Here is a 17526-nt window from a genome sequence, read left to right on the forward strand (position 1 = left end):
GTATAAAATCTGCCTGCTTTCGTTACTTCTTTGAGCATCATATCTTTGGGGCTCCCATATGTATGAAATTAAATTAAAATTAAATTAAATGTATGTCAGTTTAATTATTAGGCCAGCCAAAGAATCTAGAGGGGAAAGGCACCTAGATTGTGAAAGCAAAACAAATCCTGTTGTGAATTAACTATACAGAGGCACCCGGGTGGCTCAATCGGTTAAGTGTGTGCCTTCGGCTCAGGTCATGATCCCCCCAGGGTTCTGGGATCAAATTCCCCATCAGGCTCCCTGTTCAGCGGGAAGCCTGCTTCTCCTTCTCCCTGCTACTCTGCCTACTTGTGCTCTGTCAAATAAATAAACAAAATCTTTAAAACAATAAAATAAATTAACGGTACAGTACTTTGTTTTGAAGAAAAATAAAAGAGGCTCTCCTTGTATTGTTAGCTGATAAAGTCAATAAAAATAATTTATCACTATGTGGGTTTTTTTTTTTAAGTGGGTTCCTCACCAAGTACAGAGCCCAATATGGGGCTTAAACTCATGACCCTGAGATCAAGACCTGAGCTGATATCAAGAGTTAGAAGCTTAACTGACTAAGCCACCCAGACACCCCTGTCACTATGTGATTTTTAGCATATAACTCGGAAGGAGTTTAAAGAATTTAGGGATGAGCACTATAATAACATTCTTCCATCCCAGGTACTTACGTGAATGGGTTCTCAGGACTTCTAGCTATAAAACCCAAAACCTACAACAGAACTGATGCTAAAATCTGTCTCATTCTAGCAATCAATAATATTCGTCTTGACTATTGAGGAGAAAAAGTCCCTTTCAGATATTCATTCCTAATACAATGTTATTTTATGCTTAACAATTATTATGAGACTTCATATTACATTCACCAATTGCTTTTAGAGCTTCTGGATTGAGTCAGTACTTCTGAAACAGTGAAAAAGAAAGCCTGAGGCCCAAAATGGCATCACTTAAGCCAAATCACCAAACTGGGGCTTCATACTTAACCTAACTGAAGTTCTAATCTCCTCCAGAAAGCTTATCTATTTTTTTTAAAGATTTATTTATTTATTTATTTATTTGACAGAGATCAGAGAGCTAGGCAGAGAGAGAGAGGGGAAGCAGGCTCCCCACCGAGCAGAGAGCCCGATGTGGGGCTTGATCCCAGGACCCTGGGATCATGACCTGAGCCGAAGGCAGAGGCCTTAACCCACTGAGCCACTCAGGTGCCCCTCCAGAAAGGTAATCTTCACTGGTCAGTCAGGAATCTTCTGATCAGTACCAATAAGTTAATCTGTCACATGGGCCCTCTCTATCCCATTTGTCCCCAAAGGAAGGTCACTTCACTTGAAATAATTCTTTTCTCTGTTTATAAGTTTGTCTTGCCTTTAAAAACTTAGGGCACCTGGGTGGCTCAGTCAGTTAAGTGTCCAACTCTTGATTTTGGCTCAGGTCATGATCTCAGGGTCATGAGATGGGGCCAGGCTCTGCACTCAGTGGGAAATCTGCTTGAGCTCTTTCTCTGCCTCTGCCCCCTCCCCTGTCCCCGCCAGCACACACATGAGCTCTCTTTCTCTCTCTCTCAAATAAATAAATCTTTTAAAAAAAGGCCTCTTCTCTTTCTGTCACCCTTTGGAGGTCCCCCTCCCACCCTGCAACTTGCTAGATGGGTTGCTGTCTGATTCATGTATCAGTTAGTAAAGCCAGTTAGAGCATCAAAATTACTTCGTGGAATTTTTATTATCTCACAAACCCTATGTCAAAGAAAATATTAAAAAGTGAAATTTGCATATTTTCCACTTTCTTTTTTTCGAGATATTTTATTTATTTATCAGAGAGAGAGTGAGAGAGTGAGCAAGCACAAGTAGGGGGAATGGCAGGCAAAGGGAGAGGGAGAAGCAGGTTCCCTGATGCACAGGGAGCCTGATGTGGGACTCGATCCCTAGACCCTGGGATCATGACCTGAGCTGAAGGCAGATGCCTAACTGACTGAGCCACCCAGGCGTCCCTTTTCCATTCTTTCCTGTAGAGAAGTATGATAAATATCCATACAATGTTGAAGTGTTAAAAGATAGACACTGTTTGGGGACAAAATTCTGTGGGGGAAACGTAAAGGAAATACAAAATTAAGGAGAAAAAGGAATGATGTAAAATTTCCAACTGCTAAAGAAGACCTTTTTCAGAAGGTACATATCAAGCGGGCTTTATATTCCAGGGACTATAAAAAAAAAATTCTAGTATGAAAATGTGCCAGAAATGACATACCTTGCAAATATAAACTTGTAACACACGTTTTAAGTCTTAGAAGTCAACCAAAGAAATGAGTGAGGCTATACATGGGGTTTCTTTAGAGGGTCAAGTCTGAAGAGCCCAGAGGAAGCCCTTCACTAAGGGTGGCTCATTAAGGATACAGAGTAAGGACCTCAGGCTCATGGAGGCCAAGATCTGGGGGCCAGGTGGGCGCTCGGCCCAGAGACTCAGTTTACCTACGCTGATGATAGATAGTTGAAAGCGTTAACTGGCAGTGATGTTACAGGAACTGCCTCGGGCAGGTAGGAGACAAAAGGACTCTGGTTCTGGCTCCAACAACACCTCACAGCTGCCTTATTTCCTTTACAGGGGACAAAGGGGAGCGGGAAACAGGCTACAGGCCTTGGACAGAAAGCTGAGCCCAGACCCCGTGCTGTTCAGAGGACAATGGGGGTCACACAGCTACAGACAGCTTCCAAGGTGAGCGGGCTGGGAGATGGGCTTCACCTCCTCCACCAGCTGGCATGACAGTGCCCCTCGCTCAGAGCTGGCTCATGGCCTTCCTGAGGTCATCGGAGTAAAGCAAGGAGCTCGGGAACTTACAATTACAGTGAACTGTATGAAACTGCCACTGTTCAGCCATTGTGACCTATGAAAATGGTAGTTTCATATGGTTCGTTAGACCTATAAACTGGCAGCCGCTGTTTTACTTTTACCCTTAGAGACCAAGCTGTCCTCTGCCGAGAGGTGGATGAAATCCACAAGGCTGAGAGCGTGTTGTTAACGACTCGAGGGGCGGAAGTAAAGAGATCGAGAAGGGAAACCAGCGGCTGCCAACGTGCACCCAAGTCAATACTGTTTTGGGGAGGACGGGGGGGGGAGGGCTGAAACCTAGAAATAAAAATTGTAAAGCTCACAAGGATAACCCATCTGAACAGCAGAAAAACAAGGCTAAAAGGTTACTATGATAACAAAGCCTGGTGTTGCTGGAGTATTTTTATCTATACACATTTGGTGTAGTGCAAAGCCCTTTACACGCCTTGCCTTTGGGCCACGTCCAACCACCGAGGTGGGGACTATTATGAATCCTAATTTCTGTACGCAGGTCAGAAGGACTTCACACATGAACAAAGGAAGGCCCAGAGACGTGCAAGAACTTGTGGGAGGATTTCTGTGGCTTGAGGCCGGATTTCTAGTCTCCAGATGGTAATTACCCCTCTAGACCATCTCCCACTGTCTTCTCTCAGGTGTCCTTCAAAGGTGGTAAAGTGAATTAGGGGAAAAAGAAATAAATAACCCTGCCTCCTAAGTGCTACATTCCCATTAGTGACATGGGCAGCTGAGGTTTCCTTTAAAGATCATTTCCACAAGCATGTTCATCTCTGTGCCTAATAAGAGGCTACGGACAGACATGGTTAGTAACAGCGCGATATAATTAAGTGTCCTTTCATCCAGGCATTTCAAAGGGCTTCGGCAACGTTAATTATGCCCCAAGCCCTTGTGAAGTGGCATTTGCTTCCATTCTATGAGTATTTAACGTCAAGCAAAGGGGATGCCACAGGCCCAGGGGTTCACACTTTGAACACACACCTATTAGTGGCCCTCAAGTGTCTGGTGAAAGAGTTGGGGTGTGCAGGGCTCCTGACGTGAAACTCTTCCTCTGGAGCTCAGAGCTTGAAAAACCGTAAAATGGGGGTGTCTGGGTCTGCTGGCAGGGAGGGAAGTGAGGGGAGGTACTTGGGTGGCTTCGGCTTCTGGACAAGTCACCGTGTTCCTCTTCTGCAGAGAGATAACAGAAATTATCTGAAGTGGTTTAAGTGCCAACAAGTGCACATACATGGATGGCTAACCTGGAGCAGGGATCTGACCCGGGACTCGGGGTCTCTGTCCCAGACCGAAACAAGGCTTTCCCACAGCGGGGCAGGTTGTGAGAATCATCTGGTGCTGGCTGTATCAAGAGCGGGCAGCAAAACCAAAGTCACTTCTCTCTCTGCTTCCGCTTCCCTGTGTAGACAGGGAAGACCAGCAGTTCTGGGCTGGGGTCCTGCCACTGCCACTTACTGCTGTGTGACTTCAGGGGAATTACCATACCTCTCTGAGCCTCAGCTGCCCCTCTGAGAAATGGAGTAGCTGTAAATGCTCACGGGATTGTCACGTGACATGAAATAAGGCACAGGTTGAAAGACTACCCAACACACGGAAAATACTGACACAATTCTAGTTTGTTACTATTATTTTTATAATTTTCCTTCCTATTATCACTATTATTAACAACAGCTCTAAGGACCCTTCTGGCTCCAAGAATTGCCTTTTTATCAGCTATAACTCTGGGAAAGAACAGTTTCCAGAAAAGGAACAGAGGTCACAGAGGCAGACCACTGCTTGGTCAGTGGTATCTGAGTGAAACCAGCTCAGATCTCCCATTCTAACACCTGCTTTCCATCTGCCAACAAGAACCTCTATTTAAACATCATGGTGATAAGACCAGTCATCACTTGCTATTTAAACTGATCTCCCACAATCCCTTGGGCTTGAAACTAACAAGAGTTAAGCATAAATTGCGTTTTGGCTTGTTCTGAAGGTTACTCACATTCAAATACAAGAGATGCATTAGTCTGGCTAAAGCAGGTCCTGCTACCCCTTCACCTGGCTTCAGGCCAACTCCCTGACGCTTCCGTTCTCCAGCAGGGGAGGCATTAGCTTCCCCAAGATTGTCATTTCAACACTTAATAAATGACATCAGAAAGAGAAGGGGCCTTGCAAAGTAGCTGGCACAATGCGGGTAGCAGGGAGTGGTGGATAAAAGCAAGGGCCTTGGCAATGCACAGACTCATTTCGAATCCTAGCTTTACTACCTATTGACTGTGTGGCCTTGGGTAAGTTAATTAACCTCTCTGTGCCAGTTTCCTAATATGTGAAATGGGGTTTTAATAGTACCTACCTATGGGGCTCTGTGGGGAGCAGCACAGTCCCTGCCATATAGTAAACACTAAAACCAATGTTCACTGCCATTATGATTGTGACAATTACTATAGTAATTGGAACTGGCTAAGGAAGCATGATAGAGAGGACCTATATTTTCCTCCCAGGAAAACTGCCAAATCTGGAGCTGGAGCTGGAAGGATAGGTAGGATTTCTATCAGTAGAAACGGGGGATGGTGCGGGCAGCTTCAGGTTCCTTCATCTGTACATTCAGGTCACCCTCCAAGCACCCCTGTGGGATGGATTTAAAACTGACCTGCAGAAGAGCTGCACGACTTCCCCCAAGTGATACTGACAGAAAGCGAGAAAGCTGGGATTTGAAGCAAGCGAGCTCTGATTCTAAAGGCCATGTTCTACCTTTGTATCAAATTCTGTCCTGAAGGGTAAGGTACTGACTGAATTAGCTCCCCCCACCTCCCTCCTAGACTGCAAACCCCTTTCGGGAAGAGATATCTCCATAATTTATACAGTCCCCTCCCCCACACCCCCCTGCAGGCATGGACAGCAGATGCTCTGCTGAAATGCCTATTTGCTGAATGGAAGAAACTGAGGTCTGACTCTTCCAGACTGAGACCAAGCCTCCAGGGCCAGGAACCTCAGGCGATGCTGCCTCCTGGGCAGCTGGTCTTCTGGCCTCTCTTTCACAAATTCCCCCCTCCACAGCCCCCCACCCCCACCCCAACAACCAGGACAGAGAGCAGGGCTGCCATGCAAGGCCAACGGCTTGCTCCTGACTCAAGCCCAGTGATGGAGTTGGACTTGGGCCTGCTAATGTTTTCCTTGCCCCAAAGACAGATGATCTGGGGTCAGCCTGCTCAGCACTTTTGACCACCTCCCACTGAGAGTGAGTGAGTGAAAGAGAGAGAGAGAGAGAGACACCCCCCCCCCTCCACTGCAGATTGGACCAGGGTGGCCACCTGACTCAAGCTGGCCAATCAGGAGCTCCCTCTTTCCAGGGTTGGGTGAGCATCCCAGTCGTTCCAACCTCCCCGGCCCTTCTTACTTCTGGCTCCAAGAGCCACATTGTAGTCTTACAATAGTTTTCTCTTTTGCCTCGCTGCCTCTGAAAGGTTTTTATTCCTTGCAACAAAAATAGCCATAACAAAATCAAGGAGGAGGAACACAGCTTTCCCAGGCAGAATTAACTACACCTTTCTCTGCTTCAGGTACCGTCATCTCCTCTTCCTTATAACGGCAGGCACTCCTGCCTCCTGCATGGGCTAGGTGCTTTTTCACTGATCCACATGACTGGAGGGATGAGGGATGGAGGGAGGTATTCCTACCATCAGTGTACCCATAACAGAAGCGCTGAGGGGCTAAGCCATATGTCCAATGACACTTAGCCAGGAAGGAACAGAGTAGGGATGCAAACCCAGGCCTTCTTCCCTTTATCCCTCCCTGGAACTTCAGTTAGCTCCTAACTTGTCCCATGTGCCTGTCTCCCACCTCAAAAAAAAATTTTTTTTTCTTTTTAAAGATTTATTTGTTTGAGAGAGAGAGTGCAGGGGGGAAGGTCAGAGGGAGAGGGAGAGAGTCTTAAGGGGACTCCGCTGAGTGCAGAGCCCAAGGCAGGGCTGATTTCACAACCCTGAGATCAGAACCCGAGCAGAAAATGAGAGTCAGAAACTTATCGGACTTATGCAACCCAGCTGCCCCCTCCCACCTCAATTTTTGAGCTTGTTGGTAAAGTCACCATGATCGATTTATCTCTGCTCTGGCATGAAAGCATTTCTGTAATAAGTAATAATGGAATTAATTTGTAATTTTTATGGAAACTTAATAGAAGTCTCATCTGGTAGAGTGTTCAGTGTTGTCTTAGATACTGTATTTGTCTGTCTGGCATCCATTCTTCACAGGCCCAATGGTCTTAACTGTATATTCTTAGGTTCTGCATGCGCGATGCTCTGGCATTTGTGGCCTCCCTCACCAGCACCAGACCACCTCTCCCAGGGCTGGCCAGTTCTTAGAGACAGCAAAGGACCATTCACTGCAACACTGTTTCCAGCCACCCCAGATTAGAAACAGCCTCAACAGCCAGCAATAGGGAATCTGTCCAGAAAATTTTGATATGGCAAGTCAACAGATTATTGGGCAATCATTCAAAAAGTATGTGTTAAATCACTATTACTCGATGACATGGGGTAATAGCCCCCACACAGGCTTAAGTGAAACAACCGAGACACAAAACTTTCTGTACAGTCTGGTCCCAAATGTGTAACACCAAAAAAAAGACAGGAAGGAAATATCCTGAAATATGAACAAAGCTTGTCTCCAAGTAATAGAGTAAGTGAATCTTCTAAGTGGGAATGCATCCCTTTAACAATGTTTCTCTACCTTTCCATTTTGATGTCTTTCTCTAACCCCCTATTTTTATGTATTTCCACGAGCATTTCTTTCCCCTGGATTACATGTTCTCCTACCCGTGGGGTGGGGGGCAGCTGCCTGTTTCTGCCAGTGACAGGCACACAGACCTTGGACATGTCTGTGAGCCAGTGCTGTACTGTGTTACTTTCTGGTTAGAAAACACAACATCTCAAAACCACAAAAACTCTTGCCTTGTAGGAGAAGGAGAGCTCGGTGAGCGGGTGGGCGCTGCTTGTGGGCGGCAGCTGGCGCAGCTGCAGGGCCGCGCCGTGGGCTCGGTCCATGGTGTCCTACAGCCACATTCCCTGGACCCAGCCTGGGAGCTGGAGCTGCTGCTGCTACGCGGGGCCAACCCTGGAGAGCATCTTTCCCAGCGGCGTTCACCTCCTCTCACCAGCCATCGGAGGACGGACAGCCTCTCTCTCACCTCCACGCAGAGAAGTGCCAAGTTCTGTCACTCCCAAGAAGACAGTGTGATTCCTTATCCTGGTGGTGCTCTAGGGAGGTGGGGAGGAGCATTAAAAATGCATGTACAGTGAGACATAGAGCCCAGCTTTGTTACCCGAGGAGGGAACACTATGGGCACAAAACACAACCTATCATGAGAGGTGAAGCCATTAAAAAAACTGTATCAGGCCTTTGGCTCCCTTAGTAAAGATGTGGTTCATCTGCCTCAGAACCTTTTCCCCTGGCCCATAAAAGTCACCTTCTCTCCTCTGCTTCTTCCCATCACATCCTAATTTAAATCCTCCCTTTTCCATAGGCTCCCCTACACATAAGCGGTGGAATACGGAACTTGTCTACCTCTCTAGGACTCCAAACAAATATCCCAATGCCACAAAAAAGGAACCATCTGTGTTCTTACTTAGGGAAGGAAAAAATGAGAAGAAAAGCTATGTCTGTGGATGACAGAAGAACTGAGCTCCTGCCGAGGGTCAGCTGAGCGCAGGTGAGGTAACACTGGGCCCCCCTGGGAGAAGATCTGTGTGACCAGATCAGCTGTGTGATCACATCAGCTCTGGGAGACTCAGGTGCCTCACTGTGAAGTGGGGGTAATAATGTGGCCTCAAGTGAAATCGGCGATGATAGTAATTTGGACCATTGTAAATTTCATCAGGGGGATATTTTCAGCGCAAGTCAAGTTTTTCTAAAATAAGGAAGAAAGATGAAGCATATGCTCCTAGGGTTCTGGGAGGCATGGCCAGAGCACCTTACCATGGTGCTAAGTGTTTCTTTGGGGTCCTCGTATAGGAAGAAGAAAAAAAAAATCCATACAAATTTGGATTCTACTACAAAGTCTACGGTTTTTGTTTTTTCCTCTGTGGGGGCTTGAACTTACCACCCTGCGATTAAGACCTGAGCTGAGATTAAGTGTCAGATGGTTAACTGACTGAGCTACCCAGATACCCCTCGATGTTTATTTTAATATAAAAATGTTATAGATTTTGATCTGTCATATGCTACCTGTTTGCCTTGGCCAACTTATTTAACTTTATAGGCAGTTTTCTCTGCTGTAAAATACAGATAATAACACTTCTAACTCCCCACCACCATAGGGTTGTTGTGAGAATTTGATGAAATAATGCAAGTATAATGCATGCACAGCAAATGGCCAAATGAATGGCAGCTATTATTAGTATTAATTTTATTCCTACCAGCTTAATTATTGAATTGACCCACAATACTCCTTTCTTTCATGTATCCATGCAACAAATATTTATGCAGGGCTTACTATGTGCCAAACAGATACAGCCTCTGCTATGCCCCCATGGCTTCAGAAAGTTGCCTTCTGTGTCTTGCAACTTCAGTTCCTTCTGTTATCTAGCTGTATCCCCAGAAATGCTGGTTCCTGGTGTGAACAGCACAGTCATATGTCACAGGGCTAACACTGTGTCCAGCATCTGGGAGACACTGGATGCTAAGACACAGGGCTTAGCACTGGGGCAGCCAGAAAGACTATCTGGCTCAGGTCTCACTTTGTTGAAGAGCCTCAAAATTCAATGATTGCTGCTGCCTCCAGATGAGATAATTCAGTATATATTCAATACCTTAATTACATATATACACATATACATATGGTGTGTGTGTGTGTATGTGTGTATACATATATATACACACAATATATATACAAGGTACACTCATCAGATAATTTTATAACTGATATTCCAGAACTAGACCTCCCTGTGAAGACCAATGAATATTTGCAATCTTGTGAAAGCTTAATTCTTCTTCACTATACTTCCTTGTGTGGGTGAAAAGCATGACTGTGTTAAATTTAGGTATTTTAATGTTTTGAATATAGCAGCCTTAGGAAGGAAGAATGGCCCAGGGAGAGACCTCCGAGAGACCCTTGCAGGCCTTCAAGCTGGCCTAGATCTGAAGGGGGCACTGGAGCCCGAACTGGAAAGATGTCTCCTGAATCCCCTGTTCAACTGCAGCTTGCCAAGGCCCGGCCCAGAGCCCAGCATGGTGACCTCCATACACATCTACTGACTGGCTAAAGGCAGGCCCGTGGAGCACCTGGGGCAGCTTGCAGTCAAGAATGGAATGGCTTACTCAGGCCTAATCAACCACAACTCCGGAGATCCCACAGCTGTAACCGCCCCGCCCACAGGATGTCAGAGAAAGGAAACAGGCCTTGAGGACATGCCAATGGGGTGATGGAAACCTGGGCCTCCTAACCTTCTTTGGACCAGCTGCTCTGTTCTGGTGGGTTTCTGTTTTTCCTTTTGTTTGTGGAGTTGTTGCTGTCATTCAAGTCCCTTCTGAAAAGCAGCTTCCATCTTTGCCTGAAGGCCAAGGCCTCTGAGGCATCCCCTGCAAAGTCAGGAGGCTCTCCCTCAGCAAGGTAGGAGTTAGGACAAAAAGCTCTGGAGGAATTCTTTGCAAGTTGCTCTCCTTTTAAGGTGCACATTGTTTACGTAGTGAATCTCCTTTTCTGCCTTCAGAGCACTTTTCCAGCACTAACATATGCCCCAGAGGCAAGTGGCCAACTCTGTGTTCCCAGCGACCCCTTAATGCTGAGGCCCTCACAGCCAGCAGTAAGCACAGGGTCACTGACTCAAAAATGTAAAGATAATTCTAAATAAATAAATTAAATTAAAAAATGTAAAGATAATTCTAGGTGCTTGCTTCCATTCCAACCCCCCCCCCCCATCTCAATGAATTATTTCACCAACCCACAGAGCTGGCTGGACAGATGAGAGGACCACAGCTTATAACTGCTTAGAGTAGTGTATTAGAATTTGGCTCTATCTGAAAAAAAAAAAAATCAATAAAACACGCCCTTTTCCACCACCTGACGATTCAGTTTCTGGCTGGTGGTGAGTGCCGGTTACACCAAGCCCTTTCCCTTTCCTGGGCTTTGGCTCTCTAAAGGGTTACACTCCTCCCCTCCCATTGAGCTGGAAACTATAACTTGAGCAGCCAGTGTAGATCAAGAATTCCTCCCCGTGTCCCACCTGCTAACTCCGCCATCTGCTATTGCCAGGAAGCCCGAGCCGGCGTGTAGAGGAATAATTTTGGCAAAGTTACTGCATTTCACTTCCTGATTTGGTAAAGCCTGCCATCACCTATATTAAGACAAACCTATGCCCCCCTCCCTTCGCTAAAATGGGGGGAAAAACCCATCCCCAGGCAGTGAGACCCAGACCCACAGGGCAGGTGACAGCAAGAAGGGCGGGTATTAGTACTAGGGGGCGTTACATGATTCCAAATGCATTACCTTTCCTGAAAAAAAACGAAGGCTGATTTCAAGTCCCCCCCCCGTCTCAGGCTTAATCACTACTCACCCGGACGGCGTTTCCTCTGAGGCCCACCTATCCCAGGTTTCTGAGAAACGACTTAGACTCTCCGCACCACCCGGATCCGCACCACCACAGCCTCCTTAATTCCTTCCCCAACTCAGGAGCTGCCTGGATGCTGCAGTGTTTTGCTTTCAGAGGCCACGATCTGATTTGCCAGGACGCCTGCCGGTCAGAAGCTGGCGGGGACTTCTTGCAGGCGAGTGGCTGCGAGGAGGGGGCGTGGGCGGGACAGCCCCCGGCTATTGGCTGCGCCGCAAAGTTTGCTTGAGGCGTAGGGGTAGCGACTTGGGGAGGCGGCCCCCTCTTAAGCTTTGCTCTCACCTGGAAGGGGCCCCTCTAGCGGCAGCACCAAGGACGTTGGAACACACCCCTCTCCCTCTCCGCCTGTACGGGGGTGCTGGGGTGACTGCTCACCTCCCCTGCCTGACAGGTGGGCAGCCTGCCAGGAGTCTAACGTTCCAGTTCTCAGCGCCACCTCCCGGGCTTTGCTCCTGCTTTCCTCCACCTTACACTCTCCGCGTGCCTTCAGATCCTTCACGACCCTCAAGACCCGGCTCCCACAAAGCCGTCTCCGTACTCGGGACATATACAGTGTCCTTGCGGGCGCTCCCCTAACACCTGTTGGCTGCGCTATGTACCAACCCTCCCAGCGCATCCGCCGCTCCGCAATGCCCAAGGTCTTAGCACTGCGTGAATGCTTCCTTTATGGACAGCGGATACAGTAAGCAATAAGTGTAATCAACACGTGCGTGGAGCTTACACCTTTTCACTTACACGCATCTCATTTCAGATGCTCGCAGTAACCCCCTGAGTGAGACTTTAAGCTCATGCCCATTTTACAGACGAGGAAAAGGCATTCGGGCCCAGACCCCAAGGAGGGGAAAGAGCCAGTTTGGGTTCAGATCTGGAGGCAGAGAGAGCTCGGAGGGAACACCTGAGAGCAGAACGAGGTTGGCATCTCGTAGGAACCTCCCAAAGAACAGCGTGGCCAGTGCAAGATTTTTCTGGGGCGTGGGTAGTAGGAGCTGCCATCAGCAGACCTGGCTAGGGACAGAGGTTTGGATTCATCCTAAATTTAAAGGGGGGCCATTGCGTGTTCTGCGCTGGGGAGTGACAAGATCACTGTAACTGCTCTGAAGCTTGCAAAGAGGGGCTCGAGGAACACTGTATGTCTGTTTTTGTATCGTTGCCCGTATCAGCCTTTTTTCTTTTACTATTATACACAGGGCTTGGATAAATGTTAGTCGTTGTCTTCTTCTTCCTTTTAAAAAACATTTTATTTATTTATTGGAAACGAGAGAGCAGGAGAGCACAAGCAGTGAGAGTGGCAGAAGGAAAGGGAGAAGCAGGCTCCCCACTGAGCAGGGAGCCCCATGTGAATCTGGATCCCAGGACTCCGGGATCACGACCTGATCCAAAGGCAGTTCTTAATCAACTGAGCCATCCAGGCGCTCTAGTCGTAGTCTTCTAACTAGGATTTCCGGGTAGGCAAAATTCTAAGGCTCTTGGTCTAAAGCAAGATATTTGAGGAGTCATTTAGATAAACCCCTATTAGGTTTCCCCATTAGTTGTGATGTAATTAACCCAAACCCTAAAATTCTAGCGGTTTCCCTAAGGTTGGTGGTTTTTTTTTTTTTTGAAACACCTCTAATGATTGGCCAACAACTTTTCACGCTAAAGAAACAGAAGAAACCATTGGCTGATTACTCAGGAGGCAGCCTAAAGGAGGGCTCTAGAATGTTAGGCCCATGTTGCCATAGCAACGGGGAGGCTGGGAAGTCCAGATTCAGCCCAGGGAGACCCAAGGAGGTAGGAGGCAGTTCCTGTCTGGGAACCCATGGCGGGGTGGTAGGGAGGAGGACCTGCTAGGTGCGTGTTGGTTGGTGCCCCAGGGTGGGAAGAAGCCACAGTCGGAGGTGCTCCTCCCTGATGCTATGCCCTCCAAGACCCCGCCCCCCAAAAAGGGGTACTGATAATCATGGGGTGCCCTCCCTCCACGGGGCTCCTGCAAGGGGCGTGGGCATCCGACTCCCCTCTGCCTCTGTGAGCCTGTGAATGAATGGGGGCCGGGGCAGTGGGTGGACGGAAAAAGAGCTGAGTTCTAATCCCAGGTCCACTCCTGCTCCTTGGGGGTCCCTCAGCAAAATCCTCCCCACTCTGGGCCTCAGTGTAGCCATCCCTAAAATGAAAGGGTGAGATTGGAATTTAGTGGTCCCTAGCTGGCTGTAAAGCTCCTTCCTGCTCTTTGAATGCTTTTCTGGTTTCTCATAGGAAAAATATGAAGTGGATTATTTCCCTGGGTACGCTTTGAAAAATGGAAAATACTTTCAGGATGTACCATAGCATCATGTATAACTGAATTGATAAAAATCTCATGTCCTCCAAACTGCTCACGCAAATACCAGAAAATTCCACATAAGGTAAAAAGTATACATGATTTAGTATGTATTGACGTACATTGCACATTAATATGTAGGTATAAGTGTATAAAATACGTGATAATGCTATAACCCAAATGATGTGTTTTTTAAAAACATGTAGTAGAGTGGAAACACATTTGTATCTATAGTCCGATGAGTTAAATCCTCACAGAATGTAGCTCCCAAGGGAAAGAGTTGTATAAGACTACATCAGTAGGCACTATGGTTAGAACATATCTACCCCTTGTATTCATTCATTGTGCAGATATTATTGAGCAGCTACTATGTGCCAGGAAACAGACTGGGGATTTAGTGAGGAACGTTCTATCCGGAGACCATGAATAAAGAAATACGTGTAAAATTTGGTGTTGGGTAGTGAAAAGTGCATTGAGAAACATAAGGCAGAGTCAGGGGTAGAGAGTGGCGGTGGTGCTCCTTGAGAGAGACTGGTTAAGGAAGACAGTCTGAGGAGACAGTCTGATGAGAGACCCAGATGAATTTATGACAAGGGCAAAAGATGATCCCCAGCGTAGTGAGGAGAGGAATCCGCATGCTGCAAGGAGGTATTGCAGAAGCTGAAAATGTCCCATGGCTTTAGGTGGGGGGATATGCCAGCTGCCTTCGAAGACTTGAAGAATAGTCATATAGAACAGTGGCTTTCAAACTTTCTGACTGTGACCTATGGTAAGAAATGCATTTTATACTCTGGTCCAGCACATACATACATGACAGACAAAAACTTCATGAAAGACTGCAGGCTGTGACCTGTATTTTGAAAATCACCAATGCGGAAGAGGAGTGAGATTTACTCCAGGCTGGTTCCCAGGGGTGGTCTTAGGGTGAGTGAAGGGGGGAAAAAATGAATCAGCTTTGATATAAACAGGAAATTTCTAGTAACCAGAACTACCCAACGGTGAACTGCCTCGGGAATTTTCAAACTAAGTTCTGGGGAAGCCCAGCATTCTGTGAAAATTCGATAGCCTCAAATATTTGCTTTATATTTTGAAAACTATATGCAATATCCTGGTTTTTAAAAAACAACCATATCCACTCAGGGCTGCCAATTGTCAAAATTCAGCAGTTAACATTCAGCGGATGCTACCTTAGTGGGTATGATAGTGGTTAAGAATGAGCAGAAGTCAGACTTCTAGGTTCAAAGCCTGATTCCATCTCTTAATTCTGGTGTGACCTTGAGCAAGTCACCTAACTCCTCTCTCTAAACTTCGGTTTTCTTGTCTACCAAATGAGGCTAATACCTCACTGGATTATTGTAAGGACAGCATGCAGAATTCTTTACAAGGTACTGAAGACTGTAAGCATTCAATAAATGATAACTATTATTTTAAGCTGTTACTACATTATTCCTGTGGATGTGTTGAAATCTAATATTCATAAAAGCCTACTGTGGACCAGACAACATCATCTACTTCATAATATAGATCATTGTATTTAATCCATAAGCACTTTGAGAAGAAAGTACTGTTATCATTCTCAGTTGATGGAGGGGGCAGTGGGGTGAAAAGATGAAGGGACTCAGAACTAGGAAGTGGCAGAGCATAACCTTGAACCCAGGGATACTCCTGATTACTGTACTCATACTCACCTGGGAGTTGCCTGGGCATATGCCATTGATAAGGAAGGTGGTATATCTTCATTACTCTTTTCTGAGATTCTAGGTCCATGACATCTTGTCATGAACAGTGACACAAGGAACTGCAGAGCTAGGGCACGTCTGGGCGGGGCTCCGTTCGCACCTGGGCTGCACCTGGTCTCATCCTGGCTTCACAGGTATGCATACCAATGCCAGAAAGCATTATCAGTAGTTGTCTTTAAGGGGTAGGGTCATGGATTGTTTTAGAAAGCTTTTTTAATTTCCTATATTTTCTAAAAATTTGATAAGGTGCCTAGATCACCATTGTAATAGGAAGCTTAATTTTTTCCTAATCACTTGTAATTCTAACACGTGAGTACATTTTAATCTTTTACCATTTATTTATTTTTTAATTAACCTTTTTGTTTGAGTGTAGTGGATAAGCAATGTTACATTTGTTTCAGGCATACAACACAGTGATTTGCCAAGTTTGAACATTATGCTGTGCTCACCTCATTAGTGCATTTTAAAAATAAGAACTTTAAACAGACACATGAAAAAATGTTCAGCATTGTTAGCCATCAGGGAGATTCAAATCAAAACCACATCAAGAGGGGCGCCTGGGTGACTCAGTGGATTAGGCCGCTGCCTTCGGCTCAGGTCATGATCTCAGGGTCCTGGGATCGAGCCCCGCATCGGGCTCTCTGCTCCGCAGGGAGCCTGCTTCCTCCTCTCTCTCTGCCTGCCTCTCTGCCTACTTGTGATCTCTCTCTCTGTCAAATAAATAAATAAAATCTTTAAAAAAAAACCCACATCAAGATACCACCTTACACCAGTTAAAATGGCTAAAATTAACAAGACAGTAAACAACAAGTGTTGGAGAGGATGTGGAGAAAGGGGAGCCCTCCTGCACTGTTGGTAGGAATGCAAGTTGGTTCAGCCACTTTGGAAAACAGTGTGGGATTCCTTAAGAAATTAAAAATAGAGCTACCCTATGACCCTGCAATTGTACTACTTGGTATTCACCCCAAAGATACAAACACGGTGAAAAGAAGGGCCACCTGTACCCCAATGTTCATAGCAGCAATGGCCACAGTCGCCAAACTGTGGAAAGAGACAAGATGTTCTTCAACAGATGACTGGATGAAGAAGATGTGGTCCATATATACAATGGAATATTATGCCTCCATCAGAAAGGATGAGTACCCAACTTTTGTATCAGCATGGACAGATCTGGAGGAGATTATCCTGAGTGAAATAAGTCAACCAGAGAAAGTCAGTTATCATATGGTTTTACTTGCTTGTGGAGCATAAGGAATAACAGGAGGACATTAGGAGAAGGAAAGGAAAAGTGGATGGGGGGAAATTGGAGGGGGAGATGAACCATGAGAGACTGTGGACTCAGAAACAAACAGGGTTTGGAGGGGAGTGGGGTGGAGGATTGGGAGAACCTGGTGGTGGGTATTAAGGAGGGCACGTATTGCATGGAGCACTGGGTGTGGTGCATAAACAATGAATCTTGAAACACTGAAAAATGAAATTAAATTTAAAAAATAAGATAGCTTTATTGTAGCTAGGAAAGTAGATGGTAGAAGTACTGAGTACCTAGTAGAAGTACTAAGACAAAGACACAGCACTGTAGCGTGGTAAGTGAATGGTAGCTGCATTGATAGATCCTAAAAGACATTTTTATGCTGGAGTGGTCGTGTTGCTGTGAGCATTATTGATTTCTGGTGCTCTGAATCTCTTAGTTTCTTGGAGTGTGTTGCCAGTAACTCTCATAAATATTAAAATTTCAGTATAGAGTGTTAAGCAGAGAAGACGGGGAGCATTGCCGCTGCGAGAGTCAAGTGAGGAACAAACACTGACGGTGGAAAGGATTGGTAGAGCGCGCCATCATTCTTTCCTTCCTTTCCTTCGTTAGTAAATGGTGTGGGTTCTTGAGGAGAAAAAGATGGGCAAAATAGAACTCGTCTGCCCATGAAAGATGAACAGCTATGGAAACTGAATCCTGCTCCTGCAGTTAACACCTAAAACTCAGACTCCCGTGAAGCAACTGGTTTTAGGCATAAGACAGCTTGATTTGGCAACTCCTTAGAGGAAAACC

At 46.2% G+C, this 17526-nt stretch overlaps 2 protein-coding genes across 5 annotated transcripts in view; one reads left to right on the top strand and one right to left on the bottom strand.

The window, feature by feature from the left end:
• Positions 1 to 11531, bottom strand: part of NIPAL3 (NIPA like domain containing 3) — a 53717-nt gene extending 42186 nt beyond the window's left edge. For 3 of the 4 annotated variants that reach the window (XM_046010869.1, XM_046010863.1, XM_046010875.1), the window contains exons 1-2: positions 11394 to 11531; positions 7794 to 8099 (exon numbers count right to left, since the gene is read on the bottom strand). In XM_046010869.1, the coding sequence (XP_045866825.1) occupies positions 7794 to 7886 (93 nt within the window). In that variant the 5' untranslated portion in view covers positions 7887 to 8099; positions 11394 to 11531. Of the gene's footprint in view, positions 1 to 3846; positions 3988 to 7793; positions 8100 to 11393 lie in introns of those variants that run through there. The other variant, XM_046010881.1, reaches the window with a different exon arrangement.
• A 2188-nt stretch (positions 11532 to 13719) lies between these two features.
• The window catches only part of STPG1 (sperm tail PG-rich repeat containing 1), a 47446-nt gene continuing 43639 nt past the window's right edge, over positions 13720 to 17526 (top strand). Inside the window, exons 1-2 of the mRNA XM_046027020.1 lie at positions 13720 to 13828; positions 15505 to 15616. The gene's annotated coding sequence lies outside the window, so the exon portion shown is untranslated. The remainder of the gene's footprint in view (positions 13829 to 15504; positions 15617 to 17526) is intronic.

This window comes from Meles meles, chromosome 1, assembly GCF_922984935.1.
Source record: "Meles meles chromosome 1, mMelMel3.1 paternal haplotype, whole genome shotgun sequence".
Lineage (NCBI taxonomy): Eukaryota > Metazoa > Chordata > Mammalia > Carnivora > Mustelidae > Meles > Meles meles.